We start from the raw sequence: 23,407 nt of genomic DNA on the forward strand, positions 1-23,407 counted from the left end.
TAAAACATTTTCCTTCTGTCCAGATTCCATAACAACATAAATGACAGCAATGTTTGTTCAGATCAAGAGCCTCTGTACCCAAGTAGATGATTAGATGCCTAGGATGAGCCCACAAGTACAACATAAACACAACAGCTGCCCTGATTTTAACAAGCTTAGTGCCTCTGTTATAGGTAGTAATATGTGATATCAATCTGGACTTGAACAATAGAACTTCTAATGGCAATATTACTTATCTAGAAAACTCCTCAGAGAAGGACTCACATACTCTAGACCACAGTGTGCAACAAGAAATGAATGACAAAGAAGAAATGGATGATTAAAGAAGTACAGAAGAGAAGACAAACACCTCTCAGGATCACTAGCCAATTTTAAGCTGGGATAATTATTCTTTCCTCATCCCAAATATGATAACTTCATTCCTGAGCACCACTCAAACCTTCCACCAGACTCTTCCATGTCATATGGGAACATCATATGACAACAACACAACTCCAGCTCTGTGGCGCGGTTCTGTGTGGTGCCCCTGGTCTTGAAATATATAGCCCTGGTTTTGTAGTAAATAAGACAAAGGTTTGTTTCACATGATAATCTTTTTGTCATCTAACGTGACAACAATCCAGAGAGAAATACTATTTGAATTTCTACTTCACTAAGGGACAATGCAGGTTGTGAAATGGCTCCAAATGGAAATTAAAACAGAGGCCCATTCAGTCAATTTTGATTATTTTGCACATTCTTGTTCTTTGTTGAGAATATCACAAATAAAAGAACCGTGCACTCTCATGGGGTGCAGAAAATATTTCTGGAGTTCCTCATTCTCACTAATTCAGGGCGATGGTAATGTTTTCTGCACCACACTGTCTTTCTTTCCTATCAAAAGGAAGAGGCAAAGAATACACCTTGAGTCTCATAGAGTGTCATTTCTATTGCATATATTTCTGTCATTTCTACTGCTGTGTAAGCAAATGCTCTGAAACTTCAGATTCCTCTTTTAAGTCTACTCCTCATGTTACTGGAAGTTCTTTTTCAATGTCTGCAAGCAGAGCTCTGAAACTTGATGGTTTTTGTTTCAGACTAGATATCAACAATCAAGTCAGTGAATGTATGATCAAGTGATACCAAACAATGGCGGTTATAGGTTTTTTGGGCTCTTTGGCTGTGTTCTGAGGGTTTTTTTTTCCTAAAGTTTCACCAGTCTCTGTGGCTGGCATCTTCAGAGGACAGGAGTCAGAACTCACTCTGCGCTCTGCTGCAGTTTGTGGGATAGTTGAATATTTATAGATGTGGGTCAGCTTTTGTCCTTTTCAGGAGATTGGGTGATTATGGTGATCAGCGTGTTTTTTTGTTGTGGATGTATTGTTCTGATGAGAGGGAGAGATTATCTGTCACTGTGATTGATGGGTGTCCTTAGCTGGTCTTTTGTGTGCAGTGATCACCAGCCCTTGTGGCTAGGTATAGTTCGCTGATCTTTTTGTAGGCTGTATTTTTCAGTGCTGGGAGCCAAGCTTTGTTGAGTTTTATACGCTCTTCTTTTTTGTTGAAGCTCTGCTGGTGTTTGTGGATTTCAATGACTTCCCTGTGCAGTCTAACATAATGATTGCTGGTGTTGTCCAGTACGTGTTTTGAAATAAAATTTCATGTCCAGCTTGTTTCGGGGCATGTTCAGCTACTGCCGATTTTTCTGGTTGTTTTAGTCTGCGGTGTCTCTCATGTTCTTTGATTCTGGTGTGGATGCTGCGTTTTGTGGTTCCAATATATACCTGCAAGGTATCCGATATACTTCTGCAGTGGTGAGGGGGTCCCTTTTGTTCTTTGCTGACTGTAGCCAAACAACCTTCTTCTGGATTTTCTCAAGTAAAGGTACTTTCACCCTTTTCTCTACTTGTGTTGTTTCTTACTTACATACTTACATGATAGGCCAAAGAAAAAAAGTATTTTTGAAGGGATAATGTGTAGGTGAGCTCCCACTTTTTTTAGAGAAATCCTTAGTCTTATGAGCTACTTTCTTGGCAAATCAGTATGGAAAACTATGCTCAAGTACTATTGCACTAATGCTACACTAATGCCATGTTGTTGGACAAGACGCACCCTAAAGACAGCATCACTTTATGATACCTTCAGCCACCAGAATAAAAATGTCACTATGGAGGTGTTGTTCAACATCATGTGTGCAATGAGAAATCAGTGATTTGCATATGCTGAAAATTAGGCTAAAACTGAGATGACTTGAACAGAGTCCATACACATTAGGAGTCAGATCATAAGGTTGGGTAAAGATCAGCATTGAGAAACATTTGGTCTTCCAGATGTTTTCATCTACATCTCCCACAATCCTTTCTCATTGTCCATGTAGGGAGCTGAAAGGAGCTAAAGGGCCCAAACACTTGGAGGCACAAAGCTTCACCACTCCTGCTGAATATTTTAGAAGGTTATGTGGCTGCTACAGAGTCAGCTGTAGGCTGCTAACAGCAGGAATTGGACTTGGCAGACAACATAAGAGACCACTCTAATCTCACAGAGAATGCTGCTGTTATGAAGTGCCAGACACTTTGCATACCCTCATCGCTTCACATATTATCATTCCTGAGAGTCAGCAATGGCAGTGGATGCTCTTTCCACCATTCATTGGGCCAGAGTTGCTTTATATCAAGGAATTTGATAGAAATGGACCCAGTAAGTCTGGGTAACTCCTGAGCTGAGCCCCAGCTACACAAAGACTTAATCCGTCACACTACTGTCAGTTCTCCTTATACCCTGCTGACGTTTAAATCTGTCTTACTAGAGGAGAACCACATACATAAAGAACAATTTATCAAGTACTGGTTAAGACTTTTCAGCTCACAAATGAGGGGATAGAGAGGATGGAGAGTGGATTATTTTGGCATACTTTTTGAATGCTAAATAGTGTCCGTAGGCAAGGAAATGTACTACATGTCATTTCTTCTCCTCGCATGTGGTAATGAGGCATTCTTGCAGCTTAACAGCACAAATGAGAACTTCGAAAAGGTTTAGCATTTTGAAAGAGTAGGTGTTGGTACTGTTGGCAAACATTCCCTTTTATTAGACCTACAGAGCACACAGACGAGAAAATATGGTTTCAACCCCTGGAGCAACGCGGAGCGATCATGAGCAAAATACAAAACTCTGCCTCTGAAGTCTGGTTCTATAATAGGAATTTTTTTTTAAAGGAAGAGTGTGTGGGGGGGATCTGCATTTTACATAAGGGAAATGGGGGGAGCCTCAGATCTTGATTCTTTGATAATCTGTCACTGTGCAGCTTTCTTAGTTTGATCTCTTCAGCCGTGTCCAATGGGGGATTAGTGATTTGCATAAGATGCAAATTAGACCTAAACACAGCCTGTTAAGCAACTTTATTTTAAAAAGCTGATTTGCAACATAAAAGTACTAAGAATTGGTCTCTGTGATTTGCAGGGCCCTGGAATCTGTTGCTCAAGAGAATTCACAAGCCCAACAATAACATTGTTAGATCATGACTTAATAAATAATTTTGCAATATGAAATACCAACCTCTGTGTTGTTTCCAAACCACCAGATGTAAGTTAGTGTTCCAACTTGACTAGGCCACAGTACAGCTGTGGCATTAACTTCTTTGTTCTTGGTTGTAACAAATGGCAATGACAAATGGACATGCTCCAAAGGGCCTGGAATTGAAGAATATGAAAGATGTATATGAATACGCTTTCATGAACTACTGTTCTATCTTTTATGCACTAGAATTCAAATCTTCCCTAGACCAATCAGGACTACTTCACACTTGAACATATCTCAGGATCAGCTGCAATCTTTTGCTTTTTTATTTTTTGTTAGCTCTAGTGAACCCACTGGAACCTACTTTTGAGTCAACACACTTAAAGCTGTGACTATATACATGTTAGACTTTCTGTGATTCCTTCAGGTGGATTTCATCAATCAATATCCCCACATGAGATATGCTGGCATTACAAAGCTAGGACTAGCCACAGCATCCTAGCATATGTACTCATAATTAAATAAAACAAGTCATGCTACGCATTGAACTATAATGAGATTCAGATATGGAAGTGACTTCCATGTGGAGATACTGTCATGTGCCATGACAATATGGCTGTATGGCAAATGGCAATACAGCAGTACCCAGTCATACATCACAACTCTACATTTCTGTGGCATTCAAATCTTTCAGGACAAGCACATATTAGGACTAAACCAGACAGCATTCCAGGAATTTTAAGATGTGCTGAAATACAAGGTATGGTTAGAGCAGAAATGTCAAGGGAGCTTGCAATTTCATTCTCCCCTCCCCCCAGATTCATAACAATCTCAATGCAGGAAAGAAAATGGCCCTGATGTTCTCTGAAGTGTAGCACCTGAGCCTCTCTTCCCACATGAATGTATTGCATGAGCAGCAAATATGAGCAACTCCAAAGCTAAACACAGTCTGTGTAACACCTCTGTGAAGTGTTCATAAATAGTACAATACAAGATTCCATATCCTAGAGCATAATGAGATTTTGCACCTCTTGACTTCTGTTCATTCCAGGAAATCCAACTTTGCTAAATATGTCATTAAGAAACCCATTATTTTTTTTAAAAAATTATACTGGTATATTTCTACCCTCCTTGATTTTCATTGGGACTACAGGGGAGGTGGGCAAAGAAACTTAATTTTCATTTCTCACTGTGATTCCATTGAAAATCACAGGTCCTCCTCCCTTTGTTGTTAGCTCTAGTGAAAAACACTGTGTTGGCACCAAAGAAAGCTTGCCATGGAGGGGATCAGGCTTGGTGAGCAGGAAAAGCTGAAACCTGTTGTGCCTGTGCATTGCAGCACTCATGAAACACACCTATTTACTTTTTTGTGAGTGTGTTAAACTTGACAGACCTCCTAAAAATCTGTTGACTGCCAAGTCTGTCTAGTTTCATCCTAGATATACAGGAACTGAGAGATGGTCCCTGTAGCAGGCCACTCTCAAGTCCTTACCCATCCAGGCCTATAGAGTGCTCACTACCCCTCACCAAAAACTGCTGCCACCAACCTATCCTTTAAATCAAAAGGACAAGGGTTTCTTTCAAAACAAATAAAGTGTTTATTGATTACACAAAAATAAAAGTAGTAAATCACATGTATAGAATCAAGTTGTCAATCACTGTTTATAAGACACTAGCTCACACAGACTTTTCCCTCACTGACAAGCTCTTTCTCACTCTTAATCTCTCTAATCACTCATCTTCCAAACTGATCTCTCAACACTCCTCACACACACCTTATATAACTCAGCTCCTCCCACTTCTGCACCACCCTCCGTCCTCTCATTGGCTGAGGTTCCCCTGCCGAGCTGTGATTTGCTACTGCTTGCTGATGTCCATGTGTTACAGTGAGAAATCAGTAGCCACTCACTGCTCATAAATTACCAGATTCTTGTTTACCATTATACATGAATATGCATGGCAGTGAAATCCAACCAAGCAACCAACTGCTAGTTTCCCAAGTTTTATGATATCCAAGAAACCAAGAAGAAGTCTTAACTCCAGATCCATTATAAGACTCTGTGGCTGTGGCAGACAGAGACCTATATATGTCCTGTCTAGGGGAACATGATAACATTTTGTGTGATACTGTGTCATAAAAATTGAGTTGCTGTGGAGGCAGGGACAGGTGAGCTTATAAATCTCCTTGTCTTTTTTGGTGGACTTTCAGAGTATTTTTGATTTTTTTGTTGTTTTTATTTTGTTTTGTTTGATTGGTTTTTTGTCCACCTACCCTAGAAGCCAATACAAATTTGATGGTTGCTTCAAGGTTGGATAGAAATGCCTGGGTTAGATCACCTGATTAGTCTTTTGAACAAATTATGCTGGCATATTTTTGCATGTGTTGCACTAATTCTCTCAGGGCACGTTGAGCAGATCCAATAATGGGTTTGTGCTAAATGGGATTAGCAGAAGTGTGGGAAATTGTATCTATTGCACTCCCAGGAGAACTTTTTGGATTAAGGAGAGCTCCACAGACTGGAACCTTCGACCATGAGATTCAGGTGTAGTCTTTGAGGCAGTTGGGTGTCACAATTTCTTTTAAATCATAGAGCTTGAAGAAAAAGCAGACCTGGAAAGGACCCCTTAGATAAAGAAAGTCAGTTGCCTCAATCTGTGGTTTATGGGGAAATTGCAGGGGTCAGGGAGTTGCCTTGGAATGTGCAGACATCTGAGGAGAAACTGTCTATGCTGTAGTCTCCACAATATGGAAGGCCCCTCTTCTGAACCTGAGGTTTCTTAAAGAATAAGTGAAGTTGTGGCCCTAATTTATCTCATCAATATGTCCTGCCTCATTTTTTCAGGTATGGGATCAAACATGTTGGATGGCACCTCCTACATTCATGTTTTCTTATGCTATGTAAAATGGGTATGTTTAGAAATATTCATCCATTTCAAACATAAGATGTTCAGTGAATAGATCAGGTATCGGCTTTAAATACTTTCTTGGCTTCGCAGAGCTGGTTTTAAAGGTGTATGAGGAGGGGAAGGGGTTCAAGAAGGAAAGGGATCATCACTTCTGGGAAGGAATAGGATCCAGTGGAACATACTCTTGGATCTTGGCTGATACCTGAATGTTAATTCCTGAAAACCTGTTATTATGCTGTACTGTCTAAATATTTGCTGTCTAAATTAAGATGTTTCTCCACTCCTTAATTGTTCTCTGTTTGTTGTCCGCAAATGAATGAGATACTTATTTAGGATTTCCCAGTTGGCAGTATAATTATATGTACATCTGTGTACTCAGAAGTAAGGTCCATCAAATTCAATTGCACTTAATCCCAAAGATGTGAGCACAAGGCTCCAGCTTAAATATCCAGACTTGCTTGTCATGACTCTGATGTCCTTTAGTACAATCCAAGCCAGTGAACAAAATGCAGTGATTCATTTATCACTGATGCAGATATTCTGCCTGCTGGTTCAATAAACCAACTTAACTTGGGAAATCTGCTGTTTCTAATACCTTTTAAAAAGTGCATATCACTGATTATCTGCTGCAATGAAGGTGCCAGAAAAAGACAAAAATGTGAATTTTAAAAATGCAGTTTTAGAACAGCAGATGGTGGTGTACAACTAGCTACATGACAGAAGTAGCAATGAAAAGTATGCATAATTTCCCCTCAGAATTTGGCAATCTGTTGTGACCTTCCCCCCACCCCATTACTAAAATCCTTTGCAGCTACCCTAAGAGTTTTGTTCCACAAGAGTCATTTCAGGTTAATGGTATTTTTATATAGCGGTTTTCTCACTATAGGCACCAGATATTAGTCTTCTGCAGGTATTTGGCTGCTCATGCATAGGGCTAAAATGGTAAAAGAGATAATGGGTGGGAAAGTAAGCCTAGCAGAAAAGCATGCTTATGTGTCTGACTGTCTTTTAGAACATTGGTTCTTAACGTGGGCAATAATGCCCCCCAGGGGGTGATTTCATTTTTCAGGGGGGCGGTAGAACGAAAAGGGGCGGTGTGGGGGCAAAAAAACAGAAGTGGGCGGTAGGGGGGCACTGGAGCGAGCCAAACCTGTGAAGGCGACTGCAGCCGCAGTGCTGGCAGTAGATCTGGTGCTGCTGCTGCCGCCAGATGATCCAGCTCTTTCTACCTGCCACATCTCGCCTTTCTCCTTTATGGGGGCACTGAGTGTGGATCGGGTGGAAGGAAAGGGTCTCTTGGGTCCTCATCCTCACCCCGTGAAGCGCTGCCTCGCACCCGGGTGGGGAGGGAGACAAGGTAGGTAGGTAGGTAGGTAAGATATCCCCTCAGGGAGGGGGGCGATGATAACTTCCTCAATGGCTCAAGGGGGCGTTTCTTTCAAAAAGGTTAAGAACCACTGTTTTAGAACATGGCACATTTGCCACAAAAGCCTAAAAAAAGGGTTCTGTAGACATGTTTCGTTCCCATGGTGGAAAATCATGTTCCCTCAGCATCCTAGTCTGTTTTTATAGTTTCATTCCCTTTACAGTTCATTTTGTAATCAGCCATTGTCTTCCAAACGTTCTCAAAATATGTTTCACCATTCTTACTAAAGCACAGAGTCACAGCTATTTTCTAAACTACTAAAGCTTATGTTCAGTCACATAAATTACTCATCATGAGCACACATCGTATATTTTCCATGCAACAAGATGTACAATCTAATCTCTCCCTCTTCCGCTGCCATATACACCACCAGCAGCAGCTATGACACCAACAATTCTCCGAGCCATCACATCTGGGGATTTTAAATCATGAAGGCTGCTTGTGAAATTTTAGACCATAAAAACTGAAACAACAACAACAACATAGGCTACAATGTCTGTTGTCTCCTTGGCCTATGTAAGTAAACCTTTCCTTCTTTTCATTCAGTTCAAATGTTGTTCTGTACTGATCATATTATAGAGTAGGAAAACCTGTTAGAAAAGGAGAATGAGCCATACAGTCCTGCTTCTGGTCTGCAAAGAAAAACTGCTGTACCATCAAGTAGCCATATTAGCTTGCAGTAACATGGACACACAATGGTGATGGGCCTCCATAGAACAATCTTCTGGAAAATTCCAGGAGACTGCCCTGCCCTGTTATCTGAGACCCTCAGAGCCTCAACAAGGATATTACCAGCTGTCTGTTCTCTGTCTGTTCAGAACGAAGCAGGGCAAAGGCTAATAGAGTTTTGTCAAGAGAACAAGCTGGTCATCATAAACACTCTTTTCCAACAACACAAGAGGTGACTCTATACATGGAAATCACCAGATGGGCAATATCGAAATCAGATTGATTATATTCTCTGCAGCCAAAGATGGAGAAGCTCTGTATAGTCAGCAAAAACAAGACCTGGAGCTGACTGTGGCTCTGATCATCAGCTTCTCATAGCAAAATTCAAGCTTAAACTGAAGAGAGTAGGAAAAACCACTGGGCTACTCAGGTATAATCTAAACCAAACCCCTTATGAATACACAGTGGAAGTAAAGAACAGATTTAAAGAACTAGATTTGGTGGACAGAGTGCCTGAAGAACTTTGGATAGAGGCTCGTAACATTGTACAGGAGGCAGCAACAAAAACCATCCCAAAGAAAAGGAAATACAAGAAAGCAAAGTGGCTGTCCAACGAGGCCTTAGAAATAGCAGAGAGGAGAAGGGAAACAAAATGCAAGGGAAATAGGGAAAGTTACAGAAAACTGAATGCAAACTTCCAAAGAATAGCAAGGAGAGACAAGAGGGCCTTCTTAAATGAACAATGCAAAGAAATAGAGGAAAATAACAGAAAAGGAAAAACCAGAGATCTGTACAGGAAAATTGGAGATATTAGAGGAACATTTTGTGCAAAGATGGCCATGATAAAGGACAAAAATGGGAGGGACCTAACAGAAGCAGAAGACATCAAGAAGAGGTGGCAAGAATACACAGAGGAATTATACCAGAAAGATTTGGATATCCCAGACAACCCAGACAATGTAGTTGCTGACCTTGAGCCAGACATCCTGGAGAGTGAAGTCAAGTGGGCCTTAGAAAGCCTGGCTAACAACAAGGCCAGTGGAGGTGATGGCATTCCAGTTGAACTATTTAAAATCTTAAGAGAGGATGCTGTTAAGGTGCTACATTCAATATGCCAGCAAGTTTGGAAAACTCAACAGTGGCCAGAGGATTGGAAAAGATCAGTCTACGTCCCAATCCCAAAGAAATGTAGTGCCAAAGAATGCTCCAACTACCGTACAATTGCACTCATTTCACATGCTAGGAAGGTTATGCTCAAAATCCTACAAGGTAGGCTTCAGCAGTAAGAGGACCGAGAATTCCCAGAAGTACAAGCTGGATTTCAAAGGGGCAGAGGAACTAGAGACAAAATTGCTAACATGCGCTTGATTATGGAGAAAGCCAGAGAGTTCCAGAAAAATCTCTACTTCTGCTTCATTGACTATGCAAAAGCCTTTGACTGCATGGACCACAGCAAACTACGGCAAGTCCTTAAAGAAATGGGAATGCCTAACCACCTTTTCTATCTACTGAGAAACCTATATGTGGGACAGGAGGCAACAGTTAGAACTGGATATGGAGCAACTGATTGGTTCAAAATTGGGAAAGGAGTACGACAAGGCTGTATATTGTCCCCCGGCTTATTTAACTTATATGCAGAATACATAATGCGGAAGGCAGGACTGGAGGAATCCCACACTGGAATTAAGATTGCCAGAAGAAATATCAACAACCTCTGATATGCAGATGATACCACTCTGGTGACAGAAAGGGAGGAGGACTTAAAGAACCTCTTAATGAAGGTGAAAGAGGAGAGAGCAAAAAATGGCTTGAAACTCAACATCAAAAAAACTAATATGGCCACTGGTCCCATCACCTCCTGGGAAATTGAAGGGGAAGATATAGAGGCAGTGACAGATTTTACTTTCTTAGGCTCCATGATCACTGCAGATGGTGACAGCAGCCCCGAAATTAAAAGGCGCCTGCTTCTTGGGAGGAATGCGATGACAAACCTAGACAGCACCTTAAAAAGCAGAGACATCACCTTGCCAACAAAAGTCCGAATAGTCAAAGCTATGGTTTTTCCTGTCGTGATGTATGGAAGTGAGAGCTGGACCATAAAGAAAGCTGACCACCGAAGAATTGATGCCTTTGAATTGTGGTGCTGGAGGAGGCTCTTGAGAGTCCCCTGGATTGCAAGGAGAACAAACCTATCAATTCTAAAGGAAATCAACTCTGAGTGCTCACTGGAAGGACAGATCCTGAAGCTGAGGCTCCAGTACTTTGGCCATCTCATGAGAAGAGAAGATCCTTGGAAAAGACCTTGATGTTGGGAAAGTGTGAGGGCAAGAGGAGAAGGGGATGACAGAGGATGAGATGGCTAGACAGTGTCTGCGAAGCAACCAACGTGAATTTGACACAACTCCGGGAGGCAGTGGAAGATAGGAGGGCCTGGCATGCTCTGGTCCATGGTGTCACGAAGAGTCAGACATGACTAAACGACTAAACGACGACGAGTATATGTTGTAAACCCCCCAGTGTAGTGCTTGAATTAATGGAGTGGGATACAAATCAAATCAAATCAAATCAAATCAATCAATCAATCAATCAATGGTATGTATATGTCTGCTTTAAATAAACAACAAATGAACCATAAACAAGTAAGCTAGATTAATGGCTTGGAGGAAAGGGGCTGAATATATCTGGTAAGACTAGGAGTGAAGCATCGTCCTGTCTTCATAATACATATAATGAATCTAGTTACTGTATTGTTATGGTTGATGACAGGTTTCTAGATTCACAGAATCACAGAATAATTATTGAGTTGGAAGGGACCTATAAGGCCACTGAGTCAAGCCCTTTGCTAAGTGCAGGAATCCCAGTTAAAGTAGATCTGACACATGTTTGTCCAGTTTTCTCTTCTGTGTTATCTCTTTCACAGAGAGTAATTGCAGATGTTGTGCATTTGTTATTTTCAGCAACATTTCAATTGCAATAATTGAAATGTTGCAAAGTGATGCTAACATTAAAATTCAGGAAACAGATGTCCCCTTCCGCCATGCAGAACATGGACACACTGAGATACACCTTTGGCACCTTAAATTCCACCTAAATTAATGCAAGAGGTGAAATCCACTCTTTGATTTCTTAAACTAAAGGCACCTCCACTTGCCAGTGAAAAGCTCACTAAACATAAGAGTTCTCCCAAATACAGATCAAGTGGAATGCAGTAATGAAAAGTCTGTGCGGGGCACCACTCTATTATATCACATTAATGCTTTGGTAATCACATTGGTTTACATGACTCATCAAAGCAGACTAGTCTAAATTGAGGCACCCATTTCCCTCTCACTTGTCTTCTTCAAAATAATCTATTTTAAAATAATTTATTTTCCTTCTGCAGTTAGCATTTTTCATCACAGTACACAAGCACAACCCTTTAGAAAAAGAAATGCATCTTTAAAATAGTTCATATGCCAACAGTAATAACATACAATTTACATGCAAGTACAGGACAGCACTGTCAGCCCCCAGGCTGTTTTCCACCTGTGCTGTTACTCGAAAAATCCCCACGTTCTGATAGATGTGTTTGATCCCATCTTCTGTTGAGCTAAGATTGGCATATGACACAGCACTGCCATCTCCAAAGTCCACACGGATGATCGATCGTTGAATATCACCCTAAAATTAGAAAAGAGGGGAGAGAGAATCTTAGGTTAGTGAAATCTATATGAAATCCAGGAATATTTTAATTTTTGACAATTTGCAAGGGATTCACAATTAAGAAACCAAAATTTATACCAGGCATGGACAACATATCGCTTATGGAGCTCATCTACACCCCCCCCCCCAGGAACCCAGATGCAACAACCTCAGGCTTCCAAACACCCCAGCCAGCCATAGCCATAGGCATCCTTCAGTCTCGAGAGACTATGGTAACATGCTCTGAATCGAGGAGTGTCCTCTCCAGAGCATGAAGCCTGGGTAAAGTAATATGGAGGATAGGCTGTTACCCAAGCACCAGATCCCCCCAAACACCCCTAAACCCCCAATTTACCACTAATTATTTGGGAGAAATACCCAAAAAGACACCTCCTCTCTAATGATTGAGGGGGGTCAATTTTAGATGTTTTGAGTGAGGCACAATACACTCTCCCCATAAATAGTACCGTATTTTAAAAAAACTGGCCACTAGAAGATGCAAAGGAGATTTTTATAATTTTTTTGGTTAAATAATATAAGATACTATTCAATCCTTCAAACATTTTTCATTTTTTGAAGAACTAAATTTCTTGGCTCTTTTAAATGGAAGTTTAAGTACACATACACTACACATAAATTCCAAAACAAAATTCTGTCATGTATCCAGTGCTATAGGATCCCAGAATATGAGCACATGATCTGTACTATGGTTGCTGGGAGAGGAGTGGTAAAAGCGATTGCAAAAACCTAATCGTACAGTGATTTCCTTGTTAAGCGAGGCAATTGTTAAGCAAGGCACCTAGAGACACCATAACTATCGAGACGTTTTTACTGACTGTCCTCTACAGTCTCTCCAAATTTGGGGAAGATTGGGCTTTCCCAAGCCAGCTGCTAAAGGGCACTTTCCTGGGTGGACCCATTTTGTGGGTGTATGACCTGGATGTCAGAAACCAAATCTTCACCAAACTTGTGGGACCTGTAGAGGAGAGCCAGAGGCAGCTTCCCTGCACAATTGGTGTCTCTAGGGTGCTTGGACGGGGGCCACTTTACAAGGTAATAAAGTTTTAAAAATGAATTGATTAATCAATTTGTTGATTTATCAGGAAAAAATTGTAAATTTGTAATTTGTGATTCATTAACCTTGATGAATCATGAATCATAACAAATTGCCCATCTCTATTGCTCACCTGGGGAAAAAAAGGCCTAAACTAAGTAACTCAAAGTCTTACCTAAGCCCAGCTTGGCCTACTTTCCTATTCAGAAAGAAAGCGTCCCTCTAGCATTGCAGTAGGAACACAAAGCTTGGGGGGAGCAAAGTCTAGCTAAGCCTCAAAGCCCTCCAGTTTAGGCCTCTTCTCCCATACACATTTAGGTATCTGAAAGGTGTTTGTAATTCAGGTAAAACTCCCAGAATGGAGAATCATGGGATTTGTAGTCAAAGAATTTTTTTTTAAAGCGTCCCTTTCTGTATAGGACTTTGTTATACTAAGCTAATTGTTATACTAAGAGACCTTGGAAAAAAAGATGCTGAGCCTGTCCAAACTTTTTACCATCACCTTTTGTCAGTTCTGTTAGGCCAAAGAATATGCTGAGTCTACAATTCCCACCGAGAGATAAGGGGCTGGAATTATTTTTTAGCTCAGCATGATGTGGCATTCTGGTTTTCATCAAGGCTTCCTGCTGAGAAAGATGTCCTGTTCTGGTCTAATTAGAGAAGACCTACACCTGCCTCTTACGGTCTCTTTCATGAGATGACTTTGGGTATTTCTTTCCAGTTCTTCTCCATTGTTTATTTTTTTTAACTTTTGACCTGAAAATGCTTTCTCTCCCATTAAATGCAGCTTCTAACAGTGTTCTCAAAAGGCCATGTTTAAAAAGTTGGCATTTAAATATATCGGTTTCCAAGACCAGAGGACACAAAAACAAAGCAATGGCATGCAAGACAAGTATTAAGTATTCCAATATGAAAAATCAGATAAGAAAGAGAGCAGATGGGAGAAAGATGCCACCAAATCTTCTGTTCCAAAGTTTATACTCTTCCCAACACGTCCTTAGCAGAAGAAAAACACTAACAGTTTATAAGCAAGTATATAGAAAATTGATTTCTGCTCCTTTCACACGTTGCATAAACTTCAAACGGTCAGAGGATTCTTCAGTTAATTAGCTATTTGGCTAAATGACAGTAAACTTCTGCAACACTGTTATCTAGGAATCTACAGCTTTGGTCAACAGTTGGAAAAAATGATGGAAAAAAACCCTACAGTGATGCTAAACAAAAACCCCTATATGTGAGCAAAAAAAAATTACCATTAATCTGTACTATACCAGCAACATATATGGCTGCTTTTTGTGGTTCCCTTCTCCCCATTTATTCCACAAACCCTTTCTATCATATGTTTTACTGAGAAAGCAACTGCTTCCCGTTCACCCAGAAAGTTTTGTAACTTGAGCAAGGATTAGAACTTGGGTCTGTTTCAAATCTTGCTCCATACTGGCTCTCTCAGATCTGTGGTTGCTATATAAATGATGCTAAGGCTGAGCCCCAGTGGTAGACGAACACTGCAACTGTGCATGTGCTTCATTTGCATATTATTCAATTTTGCACGTTCTACACAGATTGGGGAATCCTGAAAGTCTCTGCATCAAACATATCTATTTCTTAGAAGTGCAGTGAAAATGTCCTGTTGTGATTTTCTTTTCCTCGGTAGAAAGCAGATGGGGGATATTGGAAAGACAAACATAAAATAAGATAATAATTGGGCATTATTTAGTAATGGTAATTTGTAAAGAAGTAAAAGGCAACTTGTTTTAAATATGCATTTTTTAGGCCCAGCAGTTTCAACAACTTCCCTCAAAATTATATGTCTGTTGTGTATAATTATTCAGAAATAAATTTGAATACTTCATAGTGCCAGTTATGATGAAAGGGTCAGAATGAGTAGGATGAGAGAAGGCTAACATCTCCGAGACGGACATTAACCCATCCATGTTGCATCAAATAATATACAGTGGGCGCTCTGTACCCATGGGATCAGTATCTGTTGATTCACTTATTCACGGTCTGAAAATATTAAAAATGTTAAAAGATAAACCCTAGAAATATATATTTCTAAGCATGAAGTTACCAGAAATGGCTACTAGAGGGAATCAGAGATCATGCTATGTATAGCATTTGCTACAGAAATATATTTCTATAATGCCATTATTAAAACTGGGCACAGAGACCATGCTATTTATAGCATTCACTATTAAAATAGCTTTTGCATTTTTCAGCATCCACAGAGGCGAGGCTTGGAACCAGTCCCCCATGGATACAGAAGTCCTACTATACTGCTTTCTTATCATGATGCATAATTCGTGGCTGAAGGATTACCCTGGGTGGGGACCACTTTCCTCAGTTTTGCTGTGTGGAAATATGAATATATAAGGAAGGCATGCTATGTGTGGTTAACTGTGTTTTGCACATATGTTCTTCCTACAGCCTCCCTTGGTTTTTTGGCACTGAAAGATGCTGAGCTGATGTTATAGCCTGACCTGTTTAGACAACATTATTATGCCTTGATTGCTTATATGCCTTCCACAATATTATGCTGCTTAAGAAGATGATATTGCTAATCTTAATCATCCTAATGAGCTTGGCACTTTCAAACATTCGATTCCAAGCTCACCCAAGAGGCTGTAAGCCTACATTTGTTCCATAAAGTGCTGGGGTTTATATGTAAATCCAAGTGTTAAAAAGACGAGATGCAACTCAAAGTTTTAAAAACCAAGTCCCAAGTCTCACATTTAATTTGGAACTCTTCAATTACGCAGTGACTTGTTATCTCTTTATCTGTGCAGATGTTTAAAAATTGAGTTTTAATTAGCCATTGTAGCAGGCAGATGTTGCTTCTTCTTGGTCGTCTTCCAGAATGGAATTCTAAGCAATCTGTTCTATGGAGTCCTTATGCTGAGTAATCCTGTCCCACTCCATCCCCACACTAACTATTGCAAGCATTCATGTAAGATTTACTCATGGAAGGAATTTTTTTATGGGATTTAAGCTAAGAATCCTTCTTTTTAACCACTGACAAGACAATCTTGTCCATCGACTCAAAAGCAAGTCACTTACTCCAGTGAACTGGATAATGTTAATTTAACTTTACCTTAAGCAGGTAAAAGACAATTCCCAATTTATAGTCAACTTATCTTTGGAATACTGGCCTGAACTATGTTTAAAAAATGTAAGTGGTGTTTCTGGAAAAGTACTAAGAATATGTTATTCTTGGCCACTCATTTATTTTACATTCTGTGCAATATCTCACTGGATACAATATAGTCTCTCTCTCTCTCTCTCTCTCTCTCTCTCTCTCTCTCTCTCTCTCTCTCTCTCTCTCTCTCTCTCTCTCTCTCACGCACACACACACACCCCTCCAGATCTTATTAGAAGGGATCCACAGTCCTCCAGAAAAGTTTTTTTAGAATTCATAAGGGATTGCAGGAGAAGGCAAAATTATCCCCTCCCAATTCCCTTTACAGAAACCATTCCATTGGTCAACAGGTTTAATTGGACATCACACAAAAAAACAATGATGATTATTCTCCTTCGCTTAAGCCTATAATTTAGGATTGTGTTCTTTCCTTCCACACCTCTAAAGGTGCAATCGCAGTAAGTTCACATGTGCAGCTATAAGTCTTCAGCTTATTATACTTTGTTTCATTGGCTCAGGTACATTAAGCCCAAAAGGAATAGCCCAACATGGTCAGCACTGAACATGGTCACCTTCCATGAATAGAACTAGGCAGCAACAGTCCCTCTCTTTGGCTCCCCAGGCACCCTAAAACCTGAAACAGAGAGCTTAGAAAACCTTCAGAGTGTTTTTTTGTCAATAGTAAGTACAAGGCAAAGGGAGTTGCTGCCACAACATCATATCACATTGGATTTAGGCCATGGGCCCCTATAGATAATACAGTAACACTTTCACTAGAGACAAGAGATAAATTCCTTTGTATTTGAAAGGAAAGATTGCATTACTAGTGCTAGTAACTTTATCATTTTTTTTCTTCTCACTTAGCTCTTGAGTTAAAGCCAAGATAGATGGATTCAATTTATCACGTCATTGTGTGCAGAACAAAGAAACCACATATAAGTAAATTCTTGATTCTTAAGTCAGAAGCTGTCATTCAAAGAAGCTAAAAATATACATTAAGGGTGTTGGGAAAATGTGCATAGTCAACCATTTTCTTGAAAGTTTTCATTATAGCTGTCCCACTGCCAAAGAGGCTGTTCTGCTGAAAAGATGTTTATCTCTTTCATCATTAGATACTGATGTGATCTGAAACATTCTGTGCTACATTCAACTTTTGTCAGTACAACTGAGAGATGATTTTCAAACACAACTTTTGCCTTTCCAGAGCATTTTGAATCTTTCTTGTAAATGTTGATTATAATTTAAGGACATTAATAACTGTGGTGGTGCAGCTAAGCCCTCCTCTCACTCTGGTGATCACTTCTTACTTCCTGTGGTGGCTGTGTCCCCATCGATTCTCTGCTTAAAAATTACCACAGGGCAGTTCTTGAAATAAAAGATGACCACCAGGGAAAATTGGATGTACTGTACATATTTCTAAGGCTTGGTAATAGCATGACAGGAATCCTCAATTCCAAAACCAAACAGGCTTAGACAGGAGTTAAGCCAATGACAAAATATTATTTATAACACTTGAAGAGGATAATAAATAATATTGAGATAGGGGTCAATGGCACTTTCAGTGATTGTTGCATTTTTCACTTTCACTACATTTTTCACTCTTTTCACCTTCATACTACAATCAAAATCCCTCAAAAATCCTTTCCTCACAGTACTCAAGTTCTCCTGACCATTCTTTTCTGGCTCAGGTGACATTCAGGTTGAACTCTTGTTCTTCAGTCATCGTTTCCTAGCATTCAATAGGCCAGAAGTGGCGACCCTGCAGCCCTCCAGATATTTTGATTTCCAGAATCCCTGGCCTGTATGGTCAATGATAAAGGACTGTCAGTTATAGCCCCAAACACTTGGAGTCCGTGGTGTGAACATGAAGAGAATTATGAAATAATTCACAGAAAGTTTAATACAAATGTGACAATCACATAAAGTGCAATTGATACATAACTCAATATAATTTTACCACCCCAATGGGTCAACTCTTTGAAAGTTTGTTTCAGTGGGTCTACTCTAGGTAGCACTAAAATATTAGAGAAATGCAAAAATGTGCATTAAAGACTATATATCTTCCACAGGATTCTATGATTCTGTAGAAAATAAACTTTGAAAAAGCGTGGGACAATATGGTAATATTCACCTGGTGAAATTCATGAAGTAACATGGGAGTAGGAGATATATGTACAAGAGTAGACTTGATCAGCTGCTATGAAATAATTTATATATCTGATACTCATTTTACACAGGTCAATGAACAGCTCCAATTTAATTAGATACTAGAACACCCCATAGGGAAGAATATGATTTCTCTCCCTGTTTTAGGAGGGAATTTTGGATTGGATTTGTGATAAGAGAATTGGCAGTTAAAAAATAACAACCCTTCCAGAACTCAGGTATGCTCATTTTGTCCTTTCTCCATATGTGTTATATATTATGCAATGGCTGACTCAGGTGCTACATTGTGTCTTGCCATCTGTTTCTCAAATGTATTAAAATATGGCACTTGAGAGGCAAGACTTGCTCTAGATTTCTGCACCTCAAACAATTTCCCACTCTCTTTCACCCTGCCCATCTTCTAGATCAAGGGTCTCCAAACTATGGCCCGCAGGCCACATCATGCATTGCTATTTTGTCTGGCCCATTCGCTTCAGCCTATGCTGTGTGTACATGGGGTTTCAGGCGGGCATTCATCTGTGCATGCAGGCAGGGTATGTGGGGGTGTGCATGCATGCATACAGGTGCCCGTGGGGGTGGGCGTGGGCGTGGGAGGTGTGGGAGTCTGTACATGTGTGCAGTGGGCAGGTGAGTGCGTGCATGAGATCTTTGGTTCCTTCCCACCTCCAAACAATAGCTGACTTTCTGATCACTAAGTGGGAGCTCTCAGATCAAACAAGATTATTTGAAGTGGTCTGAACATGCAGACAACACTGGTTAGATAATACAAGGTTGTTACCTCCATCACCTGCCCCCACAAAGTGTTTGAAGAAAGCAGAGTTTTGGGAATTTGTACTTTCCATGTCCTATACAAACTCTACAACCCAACCGTGCCATATGCTTTCTAATACTAATCAAGGTTCTGTCCTTTCATACCCTTTAGAAAATAGGGAGGAACAAAGCAGGAGTGAATCAGGCCTTGCTAAACACAAGAAAAAGCTGAGCAATACAACTTAGATTTGTCAAACGCTGAATTTATTAAAATCACACTGGCTTATTTACTGTGTTTAGTTTTTCTTTTTTCCAAATAAAAGATTCAGACTCAAATGGGGAATGAGTGAAACACTGTAGACCATACCTCCTCGAGCTGCACCAGGAAGGTAACATTGTGCCCTTGTTCTGATGTCAACGTGCCATCTGAAGTGACAAGCCGAAGCCCTCGTGGGGCCTTGCCAGGACACTGCTGCGGCTTGGCTGTGTACCGTTCACGCACACCATCTGTGCAGTTATTAGATACAACTTTCCTATACCTGTTGAAAGGAGGAAGCAGAGACCAGAGTGGAAGGAAGGTTGACAGGATGCTCCTTTCAGGTTATGTCCCCTCTCCCCCAGAACAGCATCGCTGCCAATTATTCTAAGGAATAGAATCACATGTCAGTTTAAATTATCTAGCTTTAGGACCTGGGCTATATAGCCTGGAAGTAAGATACTCACTAATACTATGAACTCAAGAATTTTAGCCAGAGGTTGGGAGAGCAATTCCCCACTACTATGCATTGCAGAAGAGCCAGCCTGTGTGACCAAGGGCAAGCTCTGCAGTCCTAGGATGACGTAGAAGAAGGGAAATGTAAACCACTTCTGATTATTCTCTACACAGAAAACCATAGAAAGGATTGCCGTAAGTCAAAATTGATTTGATGGCACACAATCATTATTATAACAAGTTACTTTTCAAGTAATAAGCCACAATAATGAATATAGCTTTCAAAAGTAAAATGAGTTGGAACCACATTGCTGTTTCTGTTGTAACATCTTCCAATTACTTTTAGATCTCACATTCAGAGGCATTTTGAGCTGGATTTCTTCAAGTTTTATGTGATTCTCTTATCAATTCTAAGGGTAGTGAATTAATGGAAAGGGTCCATCTTTGCCACAGTTCTATAACTGATTCCTTTTAAAAAGTGACTTTCTAAGCTTCTAAATTTAGATTCTATGTACTCAGCAACAGTCCCACATGCTGCATGCCACTTTGTAAAAAGAGTGGGCATCAAATATTGTGCAAACTATTCTTGTGAAAATTTGACAGTAACTGGAAAGGTTTTACTTGCTTTAATAGAATGGTAGCAATTTTCCATCTCTGTTACTGAATTTAAGCAGCAATCTGCCATAATGCATTTAAAAGCATGCATGAGGTTTTGCCAGTTGCCACTGAAATTCTGAAGCATGACTAGGAGGACTATGAGAAATTGGAGATACTAAGGAGCAATAACATGTGGCCTTCCACCTAGATTCCCATATCTGGTTTAACAACTAGCTGGTTAAGAACTGTTGTTGTTGTTGTTTAGTCGTTAAGTCGTGTCCGACTCTTCGTGATCCCATGGACCAGAGCATGTCAGACCCTCCTGTCTTCCACTGCCTCCTAGAGTTTGGTCAAATTCACGTTGGTAGCTTCGATGACACTGTCCAACCATCTCATCCTCAGTTGGCCCCTTCTCCTCTTGCCCTCACACTTTCCCAACATCAGTGTCTTTTCCAGGGAGTCTTCTTTTCTCATGAGATAGCCAAAGTATTGGAGCCTCAGGTTCAGGATCTGTCCTTCCAGTGAGCACTCAGGGATGATTTCCTTCAAAATGGATAGGTTTGTTCTCCTTGCATTCTAGGGGACTCTCAAGAGCCTCCTCCAGCACCACAGTTCAAAAGCATCAATTCTTTGGCGGTCAGCCTTCTTTATGGTCCAGCTCTCACTTCCATACATCACTACTGGAAAAACCATAGCTTTGACTATGCGGACCTTTATTGGCAAGCTGATGTCTCTGCTTTTTAAGATGCTGTCAATGTTTGTCATCGCTTTCCGCTCAAGAAGGAGGTGTCTTTTAATTTCGGGGCTGCCGTCACACCTGCAGTGATCATCGAGCCCAAGAAAGTAAAATCTGTCACTGCCTCCATATCTTTCCCTTCTATTTGCTAGCAGGTGATGGGACCAGTGGCCATGATCTTATTTTTTTATGTTGAGCTTCAGACCATTTTTGTGCTCTCCTCATTCACCCTCATTACCAGGTTCTTTAATTCCTCCTCACTTTCTGCCATCAGAGTGGTATCATCTGCATATCGGAGGTTGTTCATATTTCTTCCGGCAACTTTAATTCTGGCTTCATCTAGTCCTGCCTGCTGCATGATGTATTCTGCATAACTCATATAAGTTAAATAAACAGGGAGACAATATACATTCTTGTCGTACTCCTTTCCCAATTTTGAACCAATCAGTTGTTCCATATCAAGTTTTAACTGTTGCTTCCTCTCCCACGTATAGGTTTCTAAGGAGACAGATAAGGTGGTCAGGCATTCCCATTTCTTTAAGGACTTGCCATAGTTTGCTGTGGTCCACACAGTCAAAGGCTTTTGCATAGTCAATGAAACAGAAGTAGATATTTTTTTCTGGATCTCTCTGGCTTTCTCCATAATCCAGCGCATGTTAGCAATTTTGGTCTCTAGTTCCTCTGCCCCTTTGAAATCCAGCTTGTACTTCTGGGAGTTCTTGGTCCACATACTGCTGAAGCCTATCTTGTAGGATTTTGAGCATAACCTTCCTAGCATGTGAAATGAGTGCAATTGTACGGTAGTTGGAGCATTCTTTGGCACTACATTTCTTTGGGATTGGGACGTAGACTGATCTTTTCCAATCCTCTGGCCACTGTTGAGTTTTCCAAACTTGCTGGCAATTTGAGTGTAGCACCTTAACAGTATCATCTTTTAAGATTTTAAATAGTTCGGCTGGAATGCCATCACCTCCACTGGCCTTGTTGTTAGCCAGGCTTTCTAAGGCCCACTTGACTTCACTCTCCAAGATGTCTGGCTCAAGGTCAGCAACCACACTATGTGGGTTGTCTGGGACATCCAGATTTTTCTGGTATAATTCCTCTGTGTATTCTTGCCACCTCTTCCTGATGTCTTCTGCTTCTGTTAGGTCCCTCCCATTTTGTCCATCTTTGCACAAAATGTTCCTTTAACATCTCAAATTTTCTTGAACAGATCTCTGGTTTTTCCCTTTCCATTATTTTCCTCTATTTCTTTGCACTCTTCGTTTAAGAAGGCCCTCTTGTCTTTCCTTGCTGTTCTATGGAAGTCTGTATTCATTTTTCTGCAACTTTCCCTATCTCCCTTGCATTTGGTTTCCCTTCTCTTCTCTGCTATTTATAAGGCCTCATTGGACAGCCACTTTGCTTTCATGCATTTCCTTTTCTTTAGGATGGTTGTTGTTATGAGCCTCCATCCATAGTTCTTCAGGTACTCTGTCCACCAAATCTAGTTCCTTAAATCTGTTCTTCGCTTCCACTGTGTACTCATAAGGGATTTGGTTTAGATTATACCTGACTAGCCCCATGCTTTTTCCTACTTTCTTCAGTTTGAATTTTGTTATAAGAAGCTGATGATCAGAGCCACAGTCACTCCAGGTCTTGTTTTTGCTGACTGTATAGAGCTTCTCCTTCTTTGCCTGCAGAGGATATAATAAATCTGATTTTGGTATTGCCCATCTGGTGATGTCCATGTGTAGAGTCGCCTCTTGTGTTGTTGGAAGAGAGTGTTTGTGATGACCAGCTTGTTCTCTTGACAAAAATGTATTAGCCTTTGCCCTGCTTCGTTTTGAACTCTGAGCCCAAACTTACCTGTTGTTCCTTTTATCTCTTGACTCCCTACTTTAGCATCCCAGTCTCCTATAATGACAAGAACATCTTTCTTTCATGTCAGTTCTAGAAGGTGTTGTAAGTCTTCATAGAATTGGTCAATTTCAGCCTCTTCAGCATTTGTGGTTGGTGCATAAACTTGGATTACTGTGATGCTGAAAGGTCTGCCTTGGATTCGTATTGAAATCATTCTATCATTTTTGATATTGTATCCC

At 40.5% G+C, this 23,407-nt stretch overlaps 1 protein-coding gene across 1 annotated transcript in view; it reads right to left on the bottom strand.

Moving 5' to 3' along the window:
• The window catches only part of SORCS1 (sortilin related VPS10 domain containing receptor 1), a 545,549-nt gene that overhangs the window by 41,236 nt on the left and 480,906 nt on the right, over window positions 1–23,407 (bottom strand). The window contains exons 18-20 of the mRNA XM_072995575.2: window positions 19,649–19,820; window positions 11,968–12,154; window positions 3,532–3,665 (exon numbers count right to left, since the gene is read on the bottom strand). Coding sequence (XP_072851676.2) covers window positions 3,532–3,665; window positions 11,968–12,154; window positions 19,649–19,820 — 493 coding nt within the window. The remainder of the gene's footprint in view (window positions 1–3,531; window positions 3,666–11,967; window positions 12,155–19,648; window positions 19,821–23,407) is intronic.

The sequence above is a fragment of the Pogona vitticeps genome, chromosome 3, assembly GCF_051106095.1.
Source record: "Pogona vitticeps strain Pit_001003342236 chromosome 3, PviZW2.1, whole genome shotgun sequence".
NCBI classification, from domain to species: Eukaryota; Metazoa; Chordata; class Lepidosauria; order Squamata; family Agamidae; genus Pogona; species Pogona vitticeps.